We start from the raw sequence: 16,495 nt of genomic DNA, 5'->3' as shown, positions 1-16,495 counted from the left end.
TATATAAGGAAAAAATTAGATACACATATTGTTAAATACTTATTAAAATTAAAAAAAAAAAAAAAACCAAGGCGGTCGCCTTTCATAACAAGTCGTCCAAGGCGCCAAAGGCGACGCCTTGATACCAAAGGCGATCGCCTTTTATACTTCAGCAATGGCGTCCCTCGCCCTGTCCCTAAAAAAACGCTTGGACGCCAAGGCGACGCCTTGACAACTATGATTTGGACAATGTTTTGTGCTGGGTAATGCATCCAATGCTTTATGGATTGCACAAAAAACTGATCATAGTCACCGCGTACAAAATACTGATTATACTTACCTTATGTTCTACAGATTCAAGCTTACCCAAAAACTACAGCTGTTCTTGTTCGTAACCATGGGGTATATATATGGGGAGACTCGTGGATCAGAGCTAAAACTCAGGTTTGTATTATCGTTGAGAAAATAAGTAAATTATTCCAAGTGTTGTTTTAAGGTTATTTGATTGAATAAAGTTAAAATTTCAGACATGTTCTGGTGAATGAATGATTTGGCATTTAAAAAAATTCAGGGCTTGGAAAGTTTGTGAGATTAACATAGAGAACCGAATTCACTTTTAGTTAAAAAATAAAAGGCCGTTACCTAGTGCACAAAGGCTTCCCGCACTTAAGCAGGGTTCTGGGAGGGTATATAGGTAGACAGCCTTATCCCCTTTACGAAAAGGCTGGTTCCCAAGACTTGAACCCGCACCAATGTGCAGGCGGAAAGAGCCTTTTGCCATTGCTCTAGGCTTCCCGAATTCACTTTTAGTAAGTGATATGTAAAATCATTTTGTGTCCGAAGCAATGAAAATGCTCACATGACTATAAATTGACAGGATGCATGGCTGGTTAAGCATGCTGATGACAAAGCTGATAAAATCAAGGAGTCACCATTCTTCTAAATTCCATGTCCCTGTACAAAGCATAGCTACAGTGACATGATTACAAGAATTGGTTTCTCCCAGTAACTCTAATGTTTTTCACCATGGCATCCCAATAACTCTAATGTTTTTCACCAAGGCATTGTTCCTATTATTATATAAGTTGCACACTTTTATTTTATAGGTTCTCAATCATTTTTGCCTTCTGGTTTTTCAGAATATGCATGACTGTTCTTAATATTAAGGTTAAAAAATTTATTTTGGATAAATTAACACATAACATTTGTTTGTGGTTGTGTCATTTAATGATGTTTGAAACTATAGAAATGTGAAGATGCTTTATGGCATGACACCCTGTTTGATATTGCCTATGGCGACCTTGTTACATCTGAAACCGCCCCATTCTAAGTTTTGTCAAATTAGCAAGTTCTCATCAATGGCCCATTCTATGAGCTGGATACCACATAAGTTTGCTTTCCTGCACAATCACGAAAAGGCTTAGCATTCTGGTGAGAAGTACATAATCCTATACAAATTCTAACTCTGTTGTCTTTATAGCATGTGAAAATACAAGGACAGCTAGATGGATGATGTATTAATTGAGTCTTAGATTTTATTCAGTGAACTTGCATTAAAGTTTTTTATCCAATAATATGCTGCTTTCATTGTGTCAGGCTGAATGCTATCATTATCTCTTTGATGCTGCTATCAAACTTTATCAGTTGGGCTTCGAGTGGTCTACGCCAGTCCATGGTCCAATTGAAAAAGTTTTTGGTCATCAGAGGAATACAAGCATGACTGTGAATGTGGGTGTATTGAATGGGAACAATGCACTGGAGCCATCACGAGTAAGTTCTGGACATCTTCTCCTTCTAATGAGAAATCTTAGGTTCCAGAATGTCATTGTCCTTCTCTCCTATGTTGGTTTTTGGGGGTTGGATAACTAACTGGAGCATGGATATGAACCTTCATTTTCAGTAGGCAAAGTTAAGTGTCCTTGTTTGGCAGCTTTATCAGTTGCCTGATGTGGATGAAATTGTGTTTTCATATATTCTCCTACTGTTATCTGCAGCGTTGTATTGTTCTTGACATTGAGGGGACGACATCTCCTATATCATTCGTTACAGATGTTCTTTTCCCTTATGCTCGTGATAATGTGGGAAAGCATTTATATTCAACATATGACACTGAAGAAACTCGGGATGATATTAAGTTGCTGCGTACTCAAGTAAGGTTCTGTACTTCTTCCTGTTCCCATATATTGCTGTTTATATTTATGGTCAATGGAGTAGTGATATGTGTCCTGTGTCCTGTGTCCTCTATCTATGCCCTCTCTTTGTGTTATTCTTGTCTATCATTATAGTATTCTGCATATGTTGCTCATTGAGTACATTTTCAGCCGCTAAATATGTGTGGGGCATATCTATCCATGGATTCAGTAGGTATCCATTTGGCTTAGGTAAATGCCATTTCTTTATTAGAGTATTTTCAGCCTTTTTTTTTCCACATATTATGCTTTATTAAATTATACAAAAATCTACAGAGTAAACCCCACCACCAAAAAAAGAAAAAGAAAAAATGTCAAGGACCTGAACATTGGTAGGAGGTGATCAGAGAATCCAAATAAAAACAAAACAGTTCTTCTTCTTCTATCAACTTGGGTTTCAGAAAGAGGAAAAGACAGCATAGGTGGCTGTACACCGCAATCAGAAATCGTGGACTACTCTCAAAACAGCTATCAAGGACAAAGAAAGTGCTGGTTACAGTTCTGATACAATGTAACAAATCAGGGTCTGAAATCAGTACCTGCGAATGTGAAGGAGAGATGGGGAAGATGTGCTGAACCGCGATAGATTCAGTGTCTATCATGGGCTTCCTATGATGTGTTTATACTAGCAAAGAAAGAGTAAACCTTGTACAATACACGGACCAAAAATAGACTTTAACAAGGAAACTAAATATATCCTAACAAGGAGTCAAACTAACAATAAAAGACTAAGTAAGCTCTATGACTAAACACGCACCACGATAGGGACACTCTCCCTATTGTGAGTAGTCTTTAGCACCTTGTATATTGGGCCATATCACACAATGTGATTCTTCTTGATGTTTCTGTTTTCTGTTTTGATCTTGTTTTTGTGAGTTGTTTCTATGGTGCTGTTTTGTTGTTTCTCCCGTCTTTGGTTGCCAATTCTTTTTGATTGAATAAAGTTCTTATTCATTACCCGCCGGGGGCTGGGGAGATTGTGAGGGTCCCTATAGTAAATTGTTGGCTACTTCCTTTTTTAGGAATATGACTTTTAATTCCTAATTGGCTTCAAACTGGTTGAAGGTAATTTCAGATTCACTTGTCCTTATAAAAGCCATTAATTGAGAAGTTAGTTAACATGTTTGTTGATGGTGTGTGTTTCGATGAGGTTTTTGCTAAAAAGTAACTATGATTTCCCAGGCTTGGTTCTAGTTCATGGTGTATTTTTAATATTGAGTTGTATTATTAAAGGTGTGTAACTTTAGTCGCACAAGGATGGGTAACGAAGTGGTAAAACTCAAGGAGAGAGATACCGCAAAGCAACTATAAACAAGGAAGGTGATTCTGAAGATGATGTCCTCACATAATTAAAGTCGGATGGATAAAGTGGAGAGGTGCATTTGGAGGTTGTGTGATCGACGTATTCGTCTAAAGCTTAAAGGAAAATTCTGCAGGATAGTCATAAGACTAGCTATGATATATGGGGCGGAATGTTGGCAAGCCAAGAAGCATAATATAGGTAAGTGGAGTTTAGCAAAGATGAGGAGATTGAGACGGATGTGTAGTAAAACTAAGAGAGATAGATTAAGGATCAAGGAATGACCGGGTTAGAGTTGATTTGGGAGTTTCCCTGATTCAAGACAAGCTCAGAGAATGTTGTTTAATATGGTATGACCATGTTCAATAGAAGCCTAAAGAGCTAGGGATAGACCTAAAATGACCATAGGTTATGTTGTATGGAAAGACATGTAGAGGTTAGGTCTTGACTCTAGTATGACCTCAAACAGAGCTGTTTGGAGGGCAAGATTCATGTAACTGACCACTTTTAGGCGGGATGTTCCTGAGGTGTTGCTTTGTTTCTTTCTTTTAATTTTTTTACCCCCTCGCGGATCTATGTGGCCAACCCCATTTAGTTGGGAAAAAGGCTGAGTTGTTATTGATGTTGTTGTTGTTGTTGTATCATCAAAGATGGAGGTTGTTAAAATTTAACGTATTATATCATTTGCTTTTTAGTTGGGCTAAGTATTAGCACTGTTGAATCCATGATAATGGAATTTGAATAGGTCTAACATCTCGTATAGGTTGAGGAGGATTTGCAAAATGGTGTTGCTGGTGCTGTGCCCATTCCCACTGATGATGTCGGGAAAGATGAGGTGATAGCATCCCTGGTTGCTAATGTCGAAGCAATGATTAATGCTGACAGAAAAATCACTGCCCTGAAGCAGCTGCAGGTAAAAAAAAAACTATTACTTATGGCTGCTTCTTGTATTCTAGTTTCCCCTTCACTTCCTAGTATTTATGAATGCAGGGTCATATATGGAGAACTGGGTTTCAAAATAATGAATTGAAAGGAGTAGTTTTTGAAGATGTACCAGATGCTCTTCAGAAATGGCATGCTTCGGGCATCAAGGTTATTGTTCTTGTTACTATTTTGTTTTAGCTGCTTCAGCAGACATTATCTCTTCATAAGCAGGGCATTTAATAGTGGATGGTGAAACAAGATACTGGATATTATCTCCTTCTCTGCATTAGTAGTTAGGATGGAAAAAGTAGCAATTAATATATATATATATATATTAGGTGGGATTGAGCTTTTCCCCATCGAACCCGGGGAATTTGGGATTGAAAGATCTAAGTACCAAAGGCCGATGAAACTATCTCAAATGAATTGATACCTTCACCCACCGCAACTCTTATTTTTCTGCTTAAAGAGAGGTCTATTCGCCATGATTTAGTATTTATTGACATGAATTGTTACATTTAATATGCTCTTTATAAGTTATCTTAGTGGCCTTTTGCATATAGTACTTAAAAGTGAAGAATAAATTATTGTACCTTGGTTTTACATGCATCTGATGTAAAACCTGACCCACACATGCATGCATGAGCATGTGCACACACTCAAGAGCTAGAAGTAGGATGTAAAGATGTTGATTATTAACTAGAAAATGAGACTTGCTCTATGAAACTGAGATAGTGTTCAGAAAGGTTTCAAGTACAGGATCAGATTGGGAGTATCACCTAATCTAGATTGGACTGGCAACTTTTTACCCAATATTTGCAGAATCTGTCCAAAAGATTGCGTAGCATGCCATTTCCAATACCAATACTGAGTTTTAACTCGCACAATGACCTTGAAAAGGTCTGATATGTTGGACATGTAATGTAGGAGTAGATTACAAGTAAATAACTCCGCAGTTTATAACCCCAAACGATACAAATAGGACCAGGAAACAAAGAAATAATACCATCAAATAAATCCCCAAGGATACAATACCCATATAAGAGCAAAACTAGCCCAAAACCTAACCCGATAGGAGAGAGAAAGACCTGTTATAGAGCTGGAGAGAGAGAGGTGCGGCCAAGGCTATAGGAGTCCGATTGAGTTGCACTCTTGGGCGTCGATAGTCCCTATGGAGTGTACAAAAACCCCCAAAGTTGAGAGGATTCTGACGGCTGGTTGTGAAGTTACAAGCTTTCTTGATTTTTTGACCTAGGAGAGAAAACTGAGAAGAATCTTCAAGAACAGCAGTTGAATGCTTCCACCAGTGACTAGGTAAGGATCGGGGGACCCTTATGAGGCCTGGAATACCCTGATTGAAAACCTGATTGAACAGAGCATAGAAGAGAGAAAGAGAGGAGATCGATCTCTCTCCTATTCCCACTAGGATTGCTGATCGATTCTGATTTCTGCAGACTTTTATCAAAATCTGAACTATACCTCTTGAATGTTACAGCAATTAAAATAAAAAAGAATAAAACAAATGGGGGTTGAGAAGGGTGAAGGGGTTGAGAAGGGTGAAAGAGAATAAAGGAAGTGGCTATCTCAGCCTGGGCTTCTCACCCACAGCTATTTCAGCTGCTCTAAGCATTTAGTTGCAAACTTTATTTCATAAATGCAAACTTTCCTTCATTCAAATCTGTCCAATAATGGTACATATGCCTCTCTATTTATAGAGGGGAAGTTTACAATCATACTAATACTAGGAGCTAGTTTCCCAATAGGACTAGACTCTCCTACTAGGAGCTAGTTTTCCAATAGGACTAGACACTCCTACTACAACTAGGAATTCAAAATAGGACTAGGATTTGACTTTATGACTCCAATATGGAGTAGGACTAACTAATAGTCCATATAGGACATTACAACCAACTAATGGCCTAATGGGCATTTATTGAATTACATAGCAATTAATTAAACTAATGAATAAAATCCTGTTTTCCTACCTTCTACTCCCATTTCAAAGAAAACCCATGGGATCAAAGACCCAACACATACATAACACAACCCAAGGCTTATTTGCAATAACATAAGCCCAAGTGACTTATTTACATCAACATATTTCTTTGCATATCTTCTTATAGCTTTCTTATAGCTGCTGTTTCTGATTACCTGCTATAATTAAGGTAATTTGTTATGAGGTGCAACATATTACTTTAGCAAATACTTCGGCTTACTTCGTTTACTCCTATGCATGGATAAATGTTAACATATCTATGATTTTGTGTCTTAGAAAAACTATTTCAAAGTAAGACTGAGCTATGAGTAAACCAGTCCTTCCCGGTATGGAAGTCTTTGACTGGATCTTGGCCCTTGATAAACAAATTGCATTGGATAACTGTGATGTAGAGGTGTCCACCTTGGTAATCAGTGTGATCTGTGGAAAGAGAAATTCGAGGATACATTGGCTAATGAAACCCTGTTAATATATGTGCAAAAATAGATAAGTTCTAGTATGTCACTAAATTCAAAAAACCTTTCGAATGTATCCAAACTCATTCCTACTTCCAACACAAGGTCAGTAATCCTTTTACACCATGTGAACATAAGGTTAGTAATCCTGTTACACCATGTGGGTAGGGTCGTAGAGATTTTGCATGCCTTTAATGGTGGCCGATTGTTATGGGGTATTTTTGATTAGGAGAGAAAGCAGATGTAATGGCAGAGAACCCAATTGTTTGGCCTGGAAGCTTAATAATACTAGCTGTAATTGGCAGAGAACTATTAAAAGAGTTGAAAATTTTGAAAATAGATCACTATATTGAAGCTCCTAAAGCAAATTCATGAATATGATTAAACAAGGTTCTTGCAGAGTGCAGGCCATAGGTTCAAGAGAACTTCCAAGAAGAAACCAAGATAAATTTTAGAATGATCAACTGAAACAGCTAAATGATCTTTAGAGAACAAGACTGATCAACCGAATTACCTTATCCTGACTTAGGAGTGTTCTTCACGGATGAAATGTAGCTGGTAATTAGCAGCAATGAAGGTAATTATCAACCTAGCATTGCCTAGGGTTAGCCTTGTCCCTCAAACAACTTAACTCAATTTGTTAGAACTGTTAACTCTGCGACCAACTCCTGGACCTTGCATATATACTAAAATAAGAAATCACACTCAAACTCTGACCCTAACTATGTTGACTCCTACTCGTATTCTGACTTGAAATTTAAATTAAAACAAGTGATGATTTAAACCCTAAAAAAGTGGGACAAAACTATTCTGATGTTTTGCTTCATAAATCATTACAAGTTTACAACTAGAACCCACGAAAAATTTCTTTCTTGTCGTAAACCAAACCTATGAAAATTAGAAGCCGTAAGCCAGTGTGCTCTAAATCACATGACTGATCTTTAATTAACTCTATTTTTTTTTTCTCTTGACCTGCAGGCTGGCCTAGAAACTAGCATAATTAGAAACCCTACTATGAGGGTGAATGTAAACTCCTTATGGCCTCTTAGGATTTCATTGACTTGTTGACTTGCATCAATGAGGAGAGAATTGTATAGTCTATTTGTAACATGAGAGATTGCATGTAAAGTTTGCAGTAGCCATTAGGTTATTACCTTCGCCGAATTCTTTTGTTTGTTCATAATGTAGTTACTATTTGCATTCATGCAATATGTTTTTGTTTTATGCCTACAAACAACTACATATTTGCAGGCTAATTTTCATGAACTTCTCTCTATTCAGGTATATATATATTCTAGTGGTAGCAGGGAGGCTCAACGGCTTATCTTTGGCAATTCAAATCATGGAGACTTGCGAAAATATTTATGTGGATTTTTCGATACCACAGTAGGGTATGGTTTTTCTAAGTCATCTTTGTTCTTAAGTGTTCATTTTGATGTTGGACCAATTTCTGATGCCACTCTAGGTTCTTACAAGCTAATATCCTTTTGTGTGTGTTTGGGTGCGCGTGCGCGCGCGGGGGGGGGGGGCGCACAGAAACAAGAAAGAAACACACAGTTACTTTGAGATCTCGCAGTCACTGGGAGTAGATGAACCATCAGATATCTTATTTGTCACAGATGTCGTTCAGGAAGCAGTGGCTGCTAATGCAGCAGGTAATTGCTACTAATATTTCTTGGATTTCTCACCCATTCTTGTTTAGAGTTACTGATATGTTAAATCTGCACTAGATACTACCATGTGCTTGATATTTTACATTTTCTTGCATCTGGGATATGTATTCACACACACACATCAGTCTTCACTTGAGCCAAGTAATACAAGTTTGAAATAGGCAGTTGGAGTGGCTCAAAATGAAATGCCAATTTATTTTATTATTATTATTTTTTTTTGGGGGGGGGGGTTGGGCGGGGTTTGAAGTTGTCACTTTTACCTTCCCTGTACAGAAGAGGGGGGAGGGCGCAGTATGGCAGTTTTTTGCTTGCCCCTTGAAACCAATAGCAAATTACTGGAATTGATTGTTGATTGCATTTCCCTTTCCCTTTCCCTTTGATATATTTACAATACTATGGTGAAGATTTAAAACAAGTTCAGGGTATGCACTTACCATGAATTACTGATCCATTTTTCAGGTTTGGAAGTGATAATTTCCGTCCGCCCGGGAAATGCACCAATTCCAGAGAATCATGGGTTTAAGACTGTCCGATCCTTTGTGGAAATCTGAGATAGTCAAAATTCTGTCAATTATTGAATAAGATATCCATAAATATATAGATACAGAAACAACCAGTTTACAAGACTTGGCAAAAAAAAAAAAAAAAGAATGTACGGATGGAGCAAAGGAAATGAATAAATGGCATCGTCATGTCAAGGTTTCTAAGTCGAGTGCAATAGTTTTTTGGTTTCTGTTCTTTAAATATGGATGTGAACTAGCCGAGGTCTGTCGCAAGAAAGCCTAAAGCTTAATGAAAGTTGACTTTCCTCCTCCCAGGAAAAGGTAGCAGTCAGGACATTCGAACTCAAGACCTTCTGATGAGCTGTGGGTTTATCATACCTCAATCTCATTAACTGTGCTAGCCAGTTGTTATTTTGGGCTATGTTGGTTTGGTTTGTTTCCCTCAATACTAGCCAGCATTCTCAAAAGGCTAGCTTTCAGTACGTTACCATGGTCAACCCCTTTTCAAAAAGACGAATTACCAGAGTTTTAGGAAACAAAAAACATAAAACATGACATTTAATAAGTAGGAATAGAGTTCAATACAACTTTTATTAAAACTGATCAACCAGCCTGAGAAAATAAAGGGATTTTCTACAAATTGACACCAATTAATGGACTCATTTCCATGGAAGAAAATAGGGTATCTAGATAAATTGCTCCAATAATAGACTTGAACCTCAAATAGTGGACACCTATGCTTTGAGCAGCTAGAGGGGTGGATGTACTGAATAATACTATAATACTCCCCTACCCCTGTTTTGGATGTCCAGCCCCCACCCCACTTCTCTATTGTTGTTCCTTGTGATTGCCTGAGGGTTGTGCTTTGTTATTTCTTTTTCTCTATTTTAATATATTTTTCTCATAAACCTTTTTTGTTAACTTGTTAACCAGAAAAGTCTTAGAACAAATTAAGAACGGCTTGAATGGTGGACACATCATTAGTAGAAGCTCTCCAAAAAAAAAAAAAAGTGTATCTGCAAAAATACAGGAGCATTCCAGTCCAGTTTAATCTCCTTATAAAATTCAAGTCCCTTTAAAAATTCAAATAGCAATAACAGATAAGGGCTAAAAGAACAACCCTACCAAATACCATGAGAAGATTGAATAAAATCAAAACAACTACCTTCAAGCATATGATGCCCATGGAGAAGAGGCTCTTCAAGCATATGAAATGTCCTAAAAAATATAGATCAGCTCATGCTTTCTCTTGATGGTTAGTTCACAAACCACATCTTTATTCACTATGAACTGGCCTAAGAATTCTGCATCATTTCCAACTGCTCATCTAATCATGAGCTAGTATGGGTGTTTGCTAAGAAAATACTTGCCATTCATCTTCTTACTGGCAACAGAAAAGTTGCAACAAATTTTCTCTTCTTTAAAGTTACACACTTAGATGCGAAGCTTTGGGATGAAAAGAAAATAGAAATGAAAAAGCAGCAGCAATCTTTTGATATGCCATTCAGTTTTATCCACAAAATACAATTCTGTCAAAGTGCACGAGCAATGTTCTTGAACTCATTCAAGCAAGACTGAAGTATCTTCTGGCGCTTGTGGAGGGATTGCCGTTCATTCTCAAGTACATCAATTGCACCAGGTGCCACGAACATGTCCATGAATTTATCATCATTCACAGCAAACAAATCTAAACCAAGTGCCACCACAAGCCTATCTCGACTGTACAAAACATAATCAAAGTATCAGAACAATATGTGTAGCCCATAAGGCAAAAGACCCTTCTAAAGTTTTTCAGTAGGAGAGCATACATTTAGATAAGTAAATCATGAACATGAAGAAATTTTTTGTGTGCAAAAATTAATTGGCTTAAGGAAAAGCTTACCAAGGAGTTAAAAATCCAGAGTTGAGAGTTGATGTTACAGTTCGTTCAACGAGAACTTCACGAATTCTTGCAAAATGCTGTGCAGCTGAGGAACAAATAGTTGAGTAAGCTGAGCCTGACCTAGATCCAATATCACCATTTCCAAATAGCATAGAACCACCATTTAGGACTTTTTGATGATCTACATTTTTTCCATTGGCCATCATCCTTGAGTTTCGTTTTCTCCCCCCAACCTCTCCACAGTTTCCAACTTCTTTCCTTCTAGCACCTCCATATACTGCATCACATGGTAGATCAGGAGATGGGGTCTCAGGTATAGTCATTTGGCTATCCCGGAGTGCTTCTCTGCCCTCTGTGCTTTTCCCTGGTGTAGTTTGCTGTGCATTTCTTTCTGGAGGTATATTCTCCTGATCCCTTTCCATGCTTTCATCTTGGTGTATTTCCATACCATCCGATAGCTCAAGAGAAAATAGAGCAGCCGGAGCATGGTTGATTCTATAGATTGGATTTGCAGCTGAGCCAAAGCTTCCAAGGTAGTCACTTTCATAGCAGACTTGAGAGTATGGGCTTGTAACCGATTCAAGGTGGTGACGAACTAGTTGCTTGCATTTTTTGGCAAGATCCCTTATGAAGCAATTGTAGGAATGCCTTAAAGCAGCATGAAAACCGACATAGCCATCCATATCTCCCTTCTTTTTCCTATCTGTTCTCAAGCGGATAATGATAAGAAATTAGAACCAAACACTTTTAAAAGAGGAAAGGCATTGATGAAGCCATCATAAGGAAGTTCGACAAGGTTGCATTAAGCTTTTCTTCCATGTTATTTGGATACAGCACAAACATGCCATTAGTATGAAGTGGATGCACACTGCAAAGTTTACCCTGAAATTTACTTGTCTGAAACAAATAGAAGAATAACATCTCAGCACCATAGTTTGTCACTGGATTCTTGTTCGCAATATAATTCTGTGAGACAAAGGATGGAGCAAGGACCTCATTTTGTCTTAAGGGTCTTGGTTTAGGTTGACTACGAAACTCAAGGACTTTAACAGAAGGATATCTGAATGGGTTTAGTCACAAGAAATATGCTTTTCTATATCTATTGATAAAAGAGAGAACTAAGCAATGTAGAGCATGAAGTTTGAACTTTGAAATATCGAATGGATTCTTACAATCTGAGGATTCATGGCTGTGATTGCGCTCTATAGCAAGTTCAAAGAGGTTTCCCAAAACAAATGCAAGTCTATCACAGGCGGTGTCTAGAAGAGGAGCAAGCCATGATTGAGCAGCAGCACGTGCTATCTCCGCAGCAGCCTCTGTTATTCCCCCACCCCCACCTCGGCCAGCATGGGCAATTAGTATATTTGCAACCTGTCACAACGGAGAATGAAGCTTTCTACCTTTCAGATTCTAAAAAGATTGAATGCTTTAATGTCTATTTCTAGCTGTATGTCAGTTTTACCTTCTCCCTGGACACAGGTGGGCACTCAATGGAATATGTAGCACAACGAAATTCATGCATTACTCTCTCAAATGCTGCTCCCCCATAGAGCCTTAGGGTAGCATTTGGAGGTTTGACATCGGCAGTAACACCAGGCCAGCTTCCAACACCACTCTCGGCCTGTTCTTCTATTGATGTTTTTCCCCAGCGTTGTGGGTCAGGATCTGCAGCTCCATCAATCAATGTTCCCTTCAACAACAAGAGGAGTGTGTTTCATTTCACTGTAAATTTGAAGCATGAAGCTTGAGGGGAAAAACAAGGAATAGTTGTATGGAGTATCATATTGCATACCACATGACTGCTGATGGAAGCCACATGCAACATTGCACATCTCCGAAGATGGGCAACATCAGATGTTGCAATTATCTTGGAGTCCATTCTTCCCAATTCAGTGGTGACTTCGCCGCAACGCTGTTCAAGCAATGCAAGAGTTGCAGGTACAGCTTCTTTGTATCTCTTTTGAAGCTCAGCCTCCAAGTATTCTCTAAGACAGCCAAAACCAATGAAATGCCTATACTTTTCTTCATCAAATCCTCCAGTAACACCTTCACGCAGATGTCGAAGGACTTCTGTGTCGACCTGAGATATTTGCCTGCGGAATTCTTCATTTGAAACCGTGCCTCTGTCCTTTGGAAGAGCCACAAAGAATGGGTGAATGTTGTCTCCGAGGTAGCCACTTGTACTCAAATACCGATCCACTTCTGGTCGGTCACTGAACTCCTGCATATCCATTTTATCATCGAAAGAGAAACAAACTGTATTATTCTTCGTAGTAAAGTAAGCTCAATGTTGGATTTTTTTTTCCCTTACAGGGAATGAATTCTGCAGTAATTTGAACATATACCTTCAGCCTATTGTCAAACTTGGAGACAACAATTATTGTCCGTCTGAAGGTTGGATCAATTTCACGAATGGCATCCAACCAGAGTGATGAGCACCATTCTACACTACTTTGTTGAAGGAACAGGAGAAGGCGATGGGGAGGACAAGCCAATGACTTCACCATTGAGAGGATCTCATCAGGAGTATTCTCTGGTTCCCCCCTCTTTGCCTGCATACGTGTTTCAGGTTAAGCCCTAATCATTCAGCACAAAAAAACTTGGAACTTCAAGCTCCTGAAGAGCATATCCACCTTAAGAACAAAGCCAGGAGTGTCAATAATGGTGAGATTAGGGCAATGAGCATATTCTGCTCTCATCACAATTGGTTTTGAAAAGACTGCTGTTTTCGTCTTCTTTAGAAGTGCCTCAGTTCGGGTTCTAATAAGATCTGCAATTGCTGATGCCAAAACTAGTGGACTTCCATATTCTTCAGAATCTTCCTCCTGTATCCATTAGTCCAGCGCCAATGTATTAACACTCAAATGCGTAACAATAAAAGATTGAAAATTTATGAGAAGATTAAACATAATTAGACAAGAACTTAGAAGATAAAAAATAGGTTGAATTTTGCTAACAACTCCTACAGATTAGTGTCGCTAACAATTGAACCCTAATCATAATCCATGAATCCCGTACAGGGATTATACTAAGATGCATTCTTAGAAGGGTTTCCAAGACCCAAGGAAGATAAGGGAAACCCTAGCTACAGCATATGAGAACATGGAAAAAAGCAGGAGCATTAACCAGATTGATCGAACTTGAAAAAAATAAAAATAAAAAGGGAATAGAAAGAACCTGAAATCTGCATCGAGGCTCCATGGCTGAAGGGTCGTGGACCATCTGAAGGATGAGAGGCCTGCGAGTGCCCATTTCGACCTCCCGAACGTTGAATCGGAAACCGAGTAGGGCTTCCAGCAAAGAGCTCTTGCCATCCGACTGGCCGCCAAGTGCAACAATCTCTGGAATGGGGACTTTCTCACCGAAAGCAACCGCAGCTGCCTGCAATCGATTATAGGCCTCAAACCTCGATTTGAAATCGGAGGAAGATGAATGATTCCAAGTGGAATCCATGGAATTCGGTTCTTGATGCTTTCTGGAAACCCGCGAAGAGACGGATTTCTGATTTGGGGTTTTGGTTGGTGTCGTGAGAAAATTGCTAGGGCTTCCCATTGAAGTTGAACCTTGAATGAAACACACAAGCACACACTAGCGCTCGCACCAAAATTGCAGTCACAGCCTCACAGATGAGGAAGAGAGCCCGAGAACGGGAGAGGGAAATGAATTTGAATTTCAAACTGGGTCTTGAACCGTTGGCGAGCGTGATGATAGAGGGGCTTTTGGGTCAATGGAAAATAATAGAAGTGGAATTTCCACCTACTCCTGACGGCCCTGGCCCAAACCTGCCTTGAGCCCGAACAAGGGCTGGGCTAAGACTTTTGGGTTAAGATTTCTGATCCGGAGTGCAGGTTCGGGTTGAACAACGCTGACCTTGGGTTATAGTTGGGCTTTTACTTGGCCTAACCCAGCTCTAATTTTGACCATGATTTATATAATATAATCTAGGGCTATCATTTTATTTGAATAATGAAATTTATGTCATTGATTCTTATAGTTAGTTGTCATGAACATCTAGACTGTTGTATTTCATACTTTTAATTGTGTATTAATCATTTGATCTATTAGTTTGTTTCTTTTTTTTTTATTTTTTATTTTTTTAATGTAGAAGACACAAATGGAAAAATTATGGTTAATTAGAATTAGCCCGGGTCAATCCGGCCCAATCAAGGTCAATTAAGGCTGGGTTGGATTGACATGAACCCAATAGAAGTGGGTTGGACATGTTGAGTTTGTGAGACCTGGGGTTAGGTCTAGGTTTTAAAAAACCTGGCCAAGCGGACCCTCTTTTACGTCAAATTCCTTTTAAAGAGGATGAAACGAAAATTTTCATATAAAATATTTTTCATGGTGCCAAATAAAATGGGGGAAAAGGGAAATTTTCCCATAAATAAGATTCATGGCTCGTTTGTTTCTGTGTAAAATAATAATAAAATAAACTTACCTTCATTATGGCCACACACTCAAAACATTACTTTCTAAAATTTCCTACTTTGCTTGACACATCTAGCTCATGCTCATAATAGTTGAGGATTGAGAACAACGTCACTCCTCCAATCCTAGATATATTGTAATATGGTTCTTTGCAACAACGACGGACTGGTATGAATCCAAGGGGGTAGCAGTTGGTGAACAAAGAACTTGGTACAAGTCATAAACTCAGACGTCCTAAGTTTGACTCCCACTAAGCACATCTTGGGCCACTCACATAGGGGTGTTTAGTACTCTTCACTGTTTTCAGTGAAAGTTGAATGAGTCTCATTCTACTCGTATGCTTATATTGGAATAGGTTCAAGAATGCAACGGAAAATATAAACTTAGTCTGTGTTTGGTATGCATTCTTACAATAGATTATGGGTCTAGAACACATTCTGCAATCAAACCTACCAACTCTAAAGAATAACATACAATCATATGCAAAAAGAAAGTATATAGGTAATACTAGGTCCAACTCTACTTGTTTTAATGCCCGAAATATAACAAATGATATGAGGGAGTCTCTAGGCAGAATATAAATAGATCGATATGGGCTAATAGGACATCATATCCCTTCTGCAGCTCACGTTTAGGTTGAACTTTCCTTTACCCTTACAGGATATGAAACTGTAATAAAGCATTATATTATCCATCCTATCCATACCCCAGCAAACCGCATCCTATGACGCATTTGCTCGAGAAAGATCCACTCAATCTTATCATACGCTTTAAACAGATCCAATTTTAAAGCCATTGGACTGGATTTAACCTTTGTCAGTCGATTAACCTGACGGTGTTAATTTTCTGTTAGTGGTTGAAATGGAAAACCTTAAAGCTGAATATATACTAATTTTTTGTTTCGTTTTGTGAAGGAATTGATTTGGAAGATAGCGAAAGGAGAATCCCTACACCCACTAATTAAATCAATCTGGGTTTTGTAAGGTTAATTCATTAGTGTAAGTTAGTCATTTTAATTTCATAAGTTTCAGTTGAATAACTCATAAGGGTATAATGGTTTTTTCAATTTCAACCACTAATAACAGACTAACACCGTCAAGTTTCATGGGCTTTAAGTAATATGTTCAATAGTTTGGGGTGTCAAGCAACTTGGCAACCGTTAC

The 16,495-nt window shown here is 38.5% G+C and overlaps 2 protein-coding genes across 5 annotated transcripts in view; one reads left to right on the top strand and one right to left on the bottom strand.

Moving 5' to 3' along the window:
• LOC122094345 (probable bifunctional methylthioribulose-1-phosphate dehydratase/enolase-phosphatase E1 1) overlaps positions 1–9,223 on the top strand; it is a 20,284-nt gene extending 11,061 nt beyond the window's left edge. For 2 of the 4 annotated variants that reach the window (XM_042665113.1, XM_042665111.1), the window contains 8 exons: positions 334–423; positions 1,576–1,749; positions 1,974–2,129; positions 4,232–4,381; positions 4,459–4,560; positions 8,125–8,234; positions 8,380–8,498; positions 8,976–9,223. In XM_042665113.1, the coding sequence (XP_042521047.1) occupies positions 334–423; positions 1,576–1,749; positions 1,974–2,129; positions 4,232–4,381; positions 4,459–4,560; positions 8,125–8,234; positions 8,380–8,498; positions 8,976–9,067 (993 nt within the window). In that variant the 3' untranslated portion in view covers positions 9,068–9,223. The remainder of the gene's footprint in view (positions 1–333; positions 424–1,575; positions 1,750–1,973; positions 2,130–4,231; positions 4,382–4,458; positions 4,561–8,124; positions 8,235–8,379; positions 8,499–8,975) is intronic. The other 2 variants (XM_042665114.1, XM_042665112.1) reach the window with 1 other exon arrangement.
• Positions 9,224–10,262: 1,039 nt separating this feature from the next.
• On the bottom strand, positions 10,263–14,585 carry LOC122094344 (dynamin-related protein 5A). Its single transcript, XM_042665110.1, has 8 exons — positions 14,079–14,585; positions 13,535–13,726; positions 13,247–13,453; positions 12,694–13,122; positions 12,364–12,591; positions 12,074–12,272; positions 10,902–11,604; positions 10,263–10,738 (listed from the first exon to the last, which is right to left on the bottom strand). Exons 1-8 carry the CDS (start codon positions 14,451–14,453, stop codon positions 10,552–10,554), a joined length of 2,520 nt encoding a protein of 839 aa, XP_042521044.1. The 5' UTR covers positions 14,454–14,585; the 3' UTR covers positions 10,263–10,551.
• Positions 14,586–16,495: the final 1,910 nt, after the last annotated feature.

Source organism: Macadamia integrifolia, chromosome 11 (assembly GCF_013358625.1).
Source record: "Macadamia integrifolia cultivar HAES 741 chromosome 11, SCU_Mint_v3, whole genome shotgun sequence".
NCBI lineage: Eukaryota > Viridiplantae > Streptophyta > Magnoliopsida > Proteales > Proteaceae > Macadamia > Macadamia integrifolia.
The sequence above is the reverse complement of the archived record's forward strand: the minus strand, read 5'-3'. Positions and strand labels throughout refer to the sequence as shown.

What these genes read in the sequence shown, in the direction of transcription:
- LOC122094344 (XM_042665110.1), bottom strand. Translation starts at nt 14,453, where the DNA reads ATGGGAAGCCCTAGCAATTTTCTCACGACACCAACCAAAACCCCAAAT. An exon ending in AGTTTGACAATAGGCTGAAG is followed by an intron (nt 13,123 to 13,246) that starts GTATATGTTCAA and finishes ATGGATATGCAG; the next exon opens with GAGTTCAGTGACCGACCAGA. An exon ending in CAGCCATGAATCCTCAGATT is followed by an intron (nt 11,605 to 12,073) that starts GTAAGAATCCAT and finishes GCTTGAGAACAG; the next exon opens with ATAGGAAAAAGAAGGGAGAT.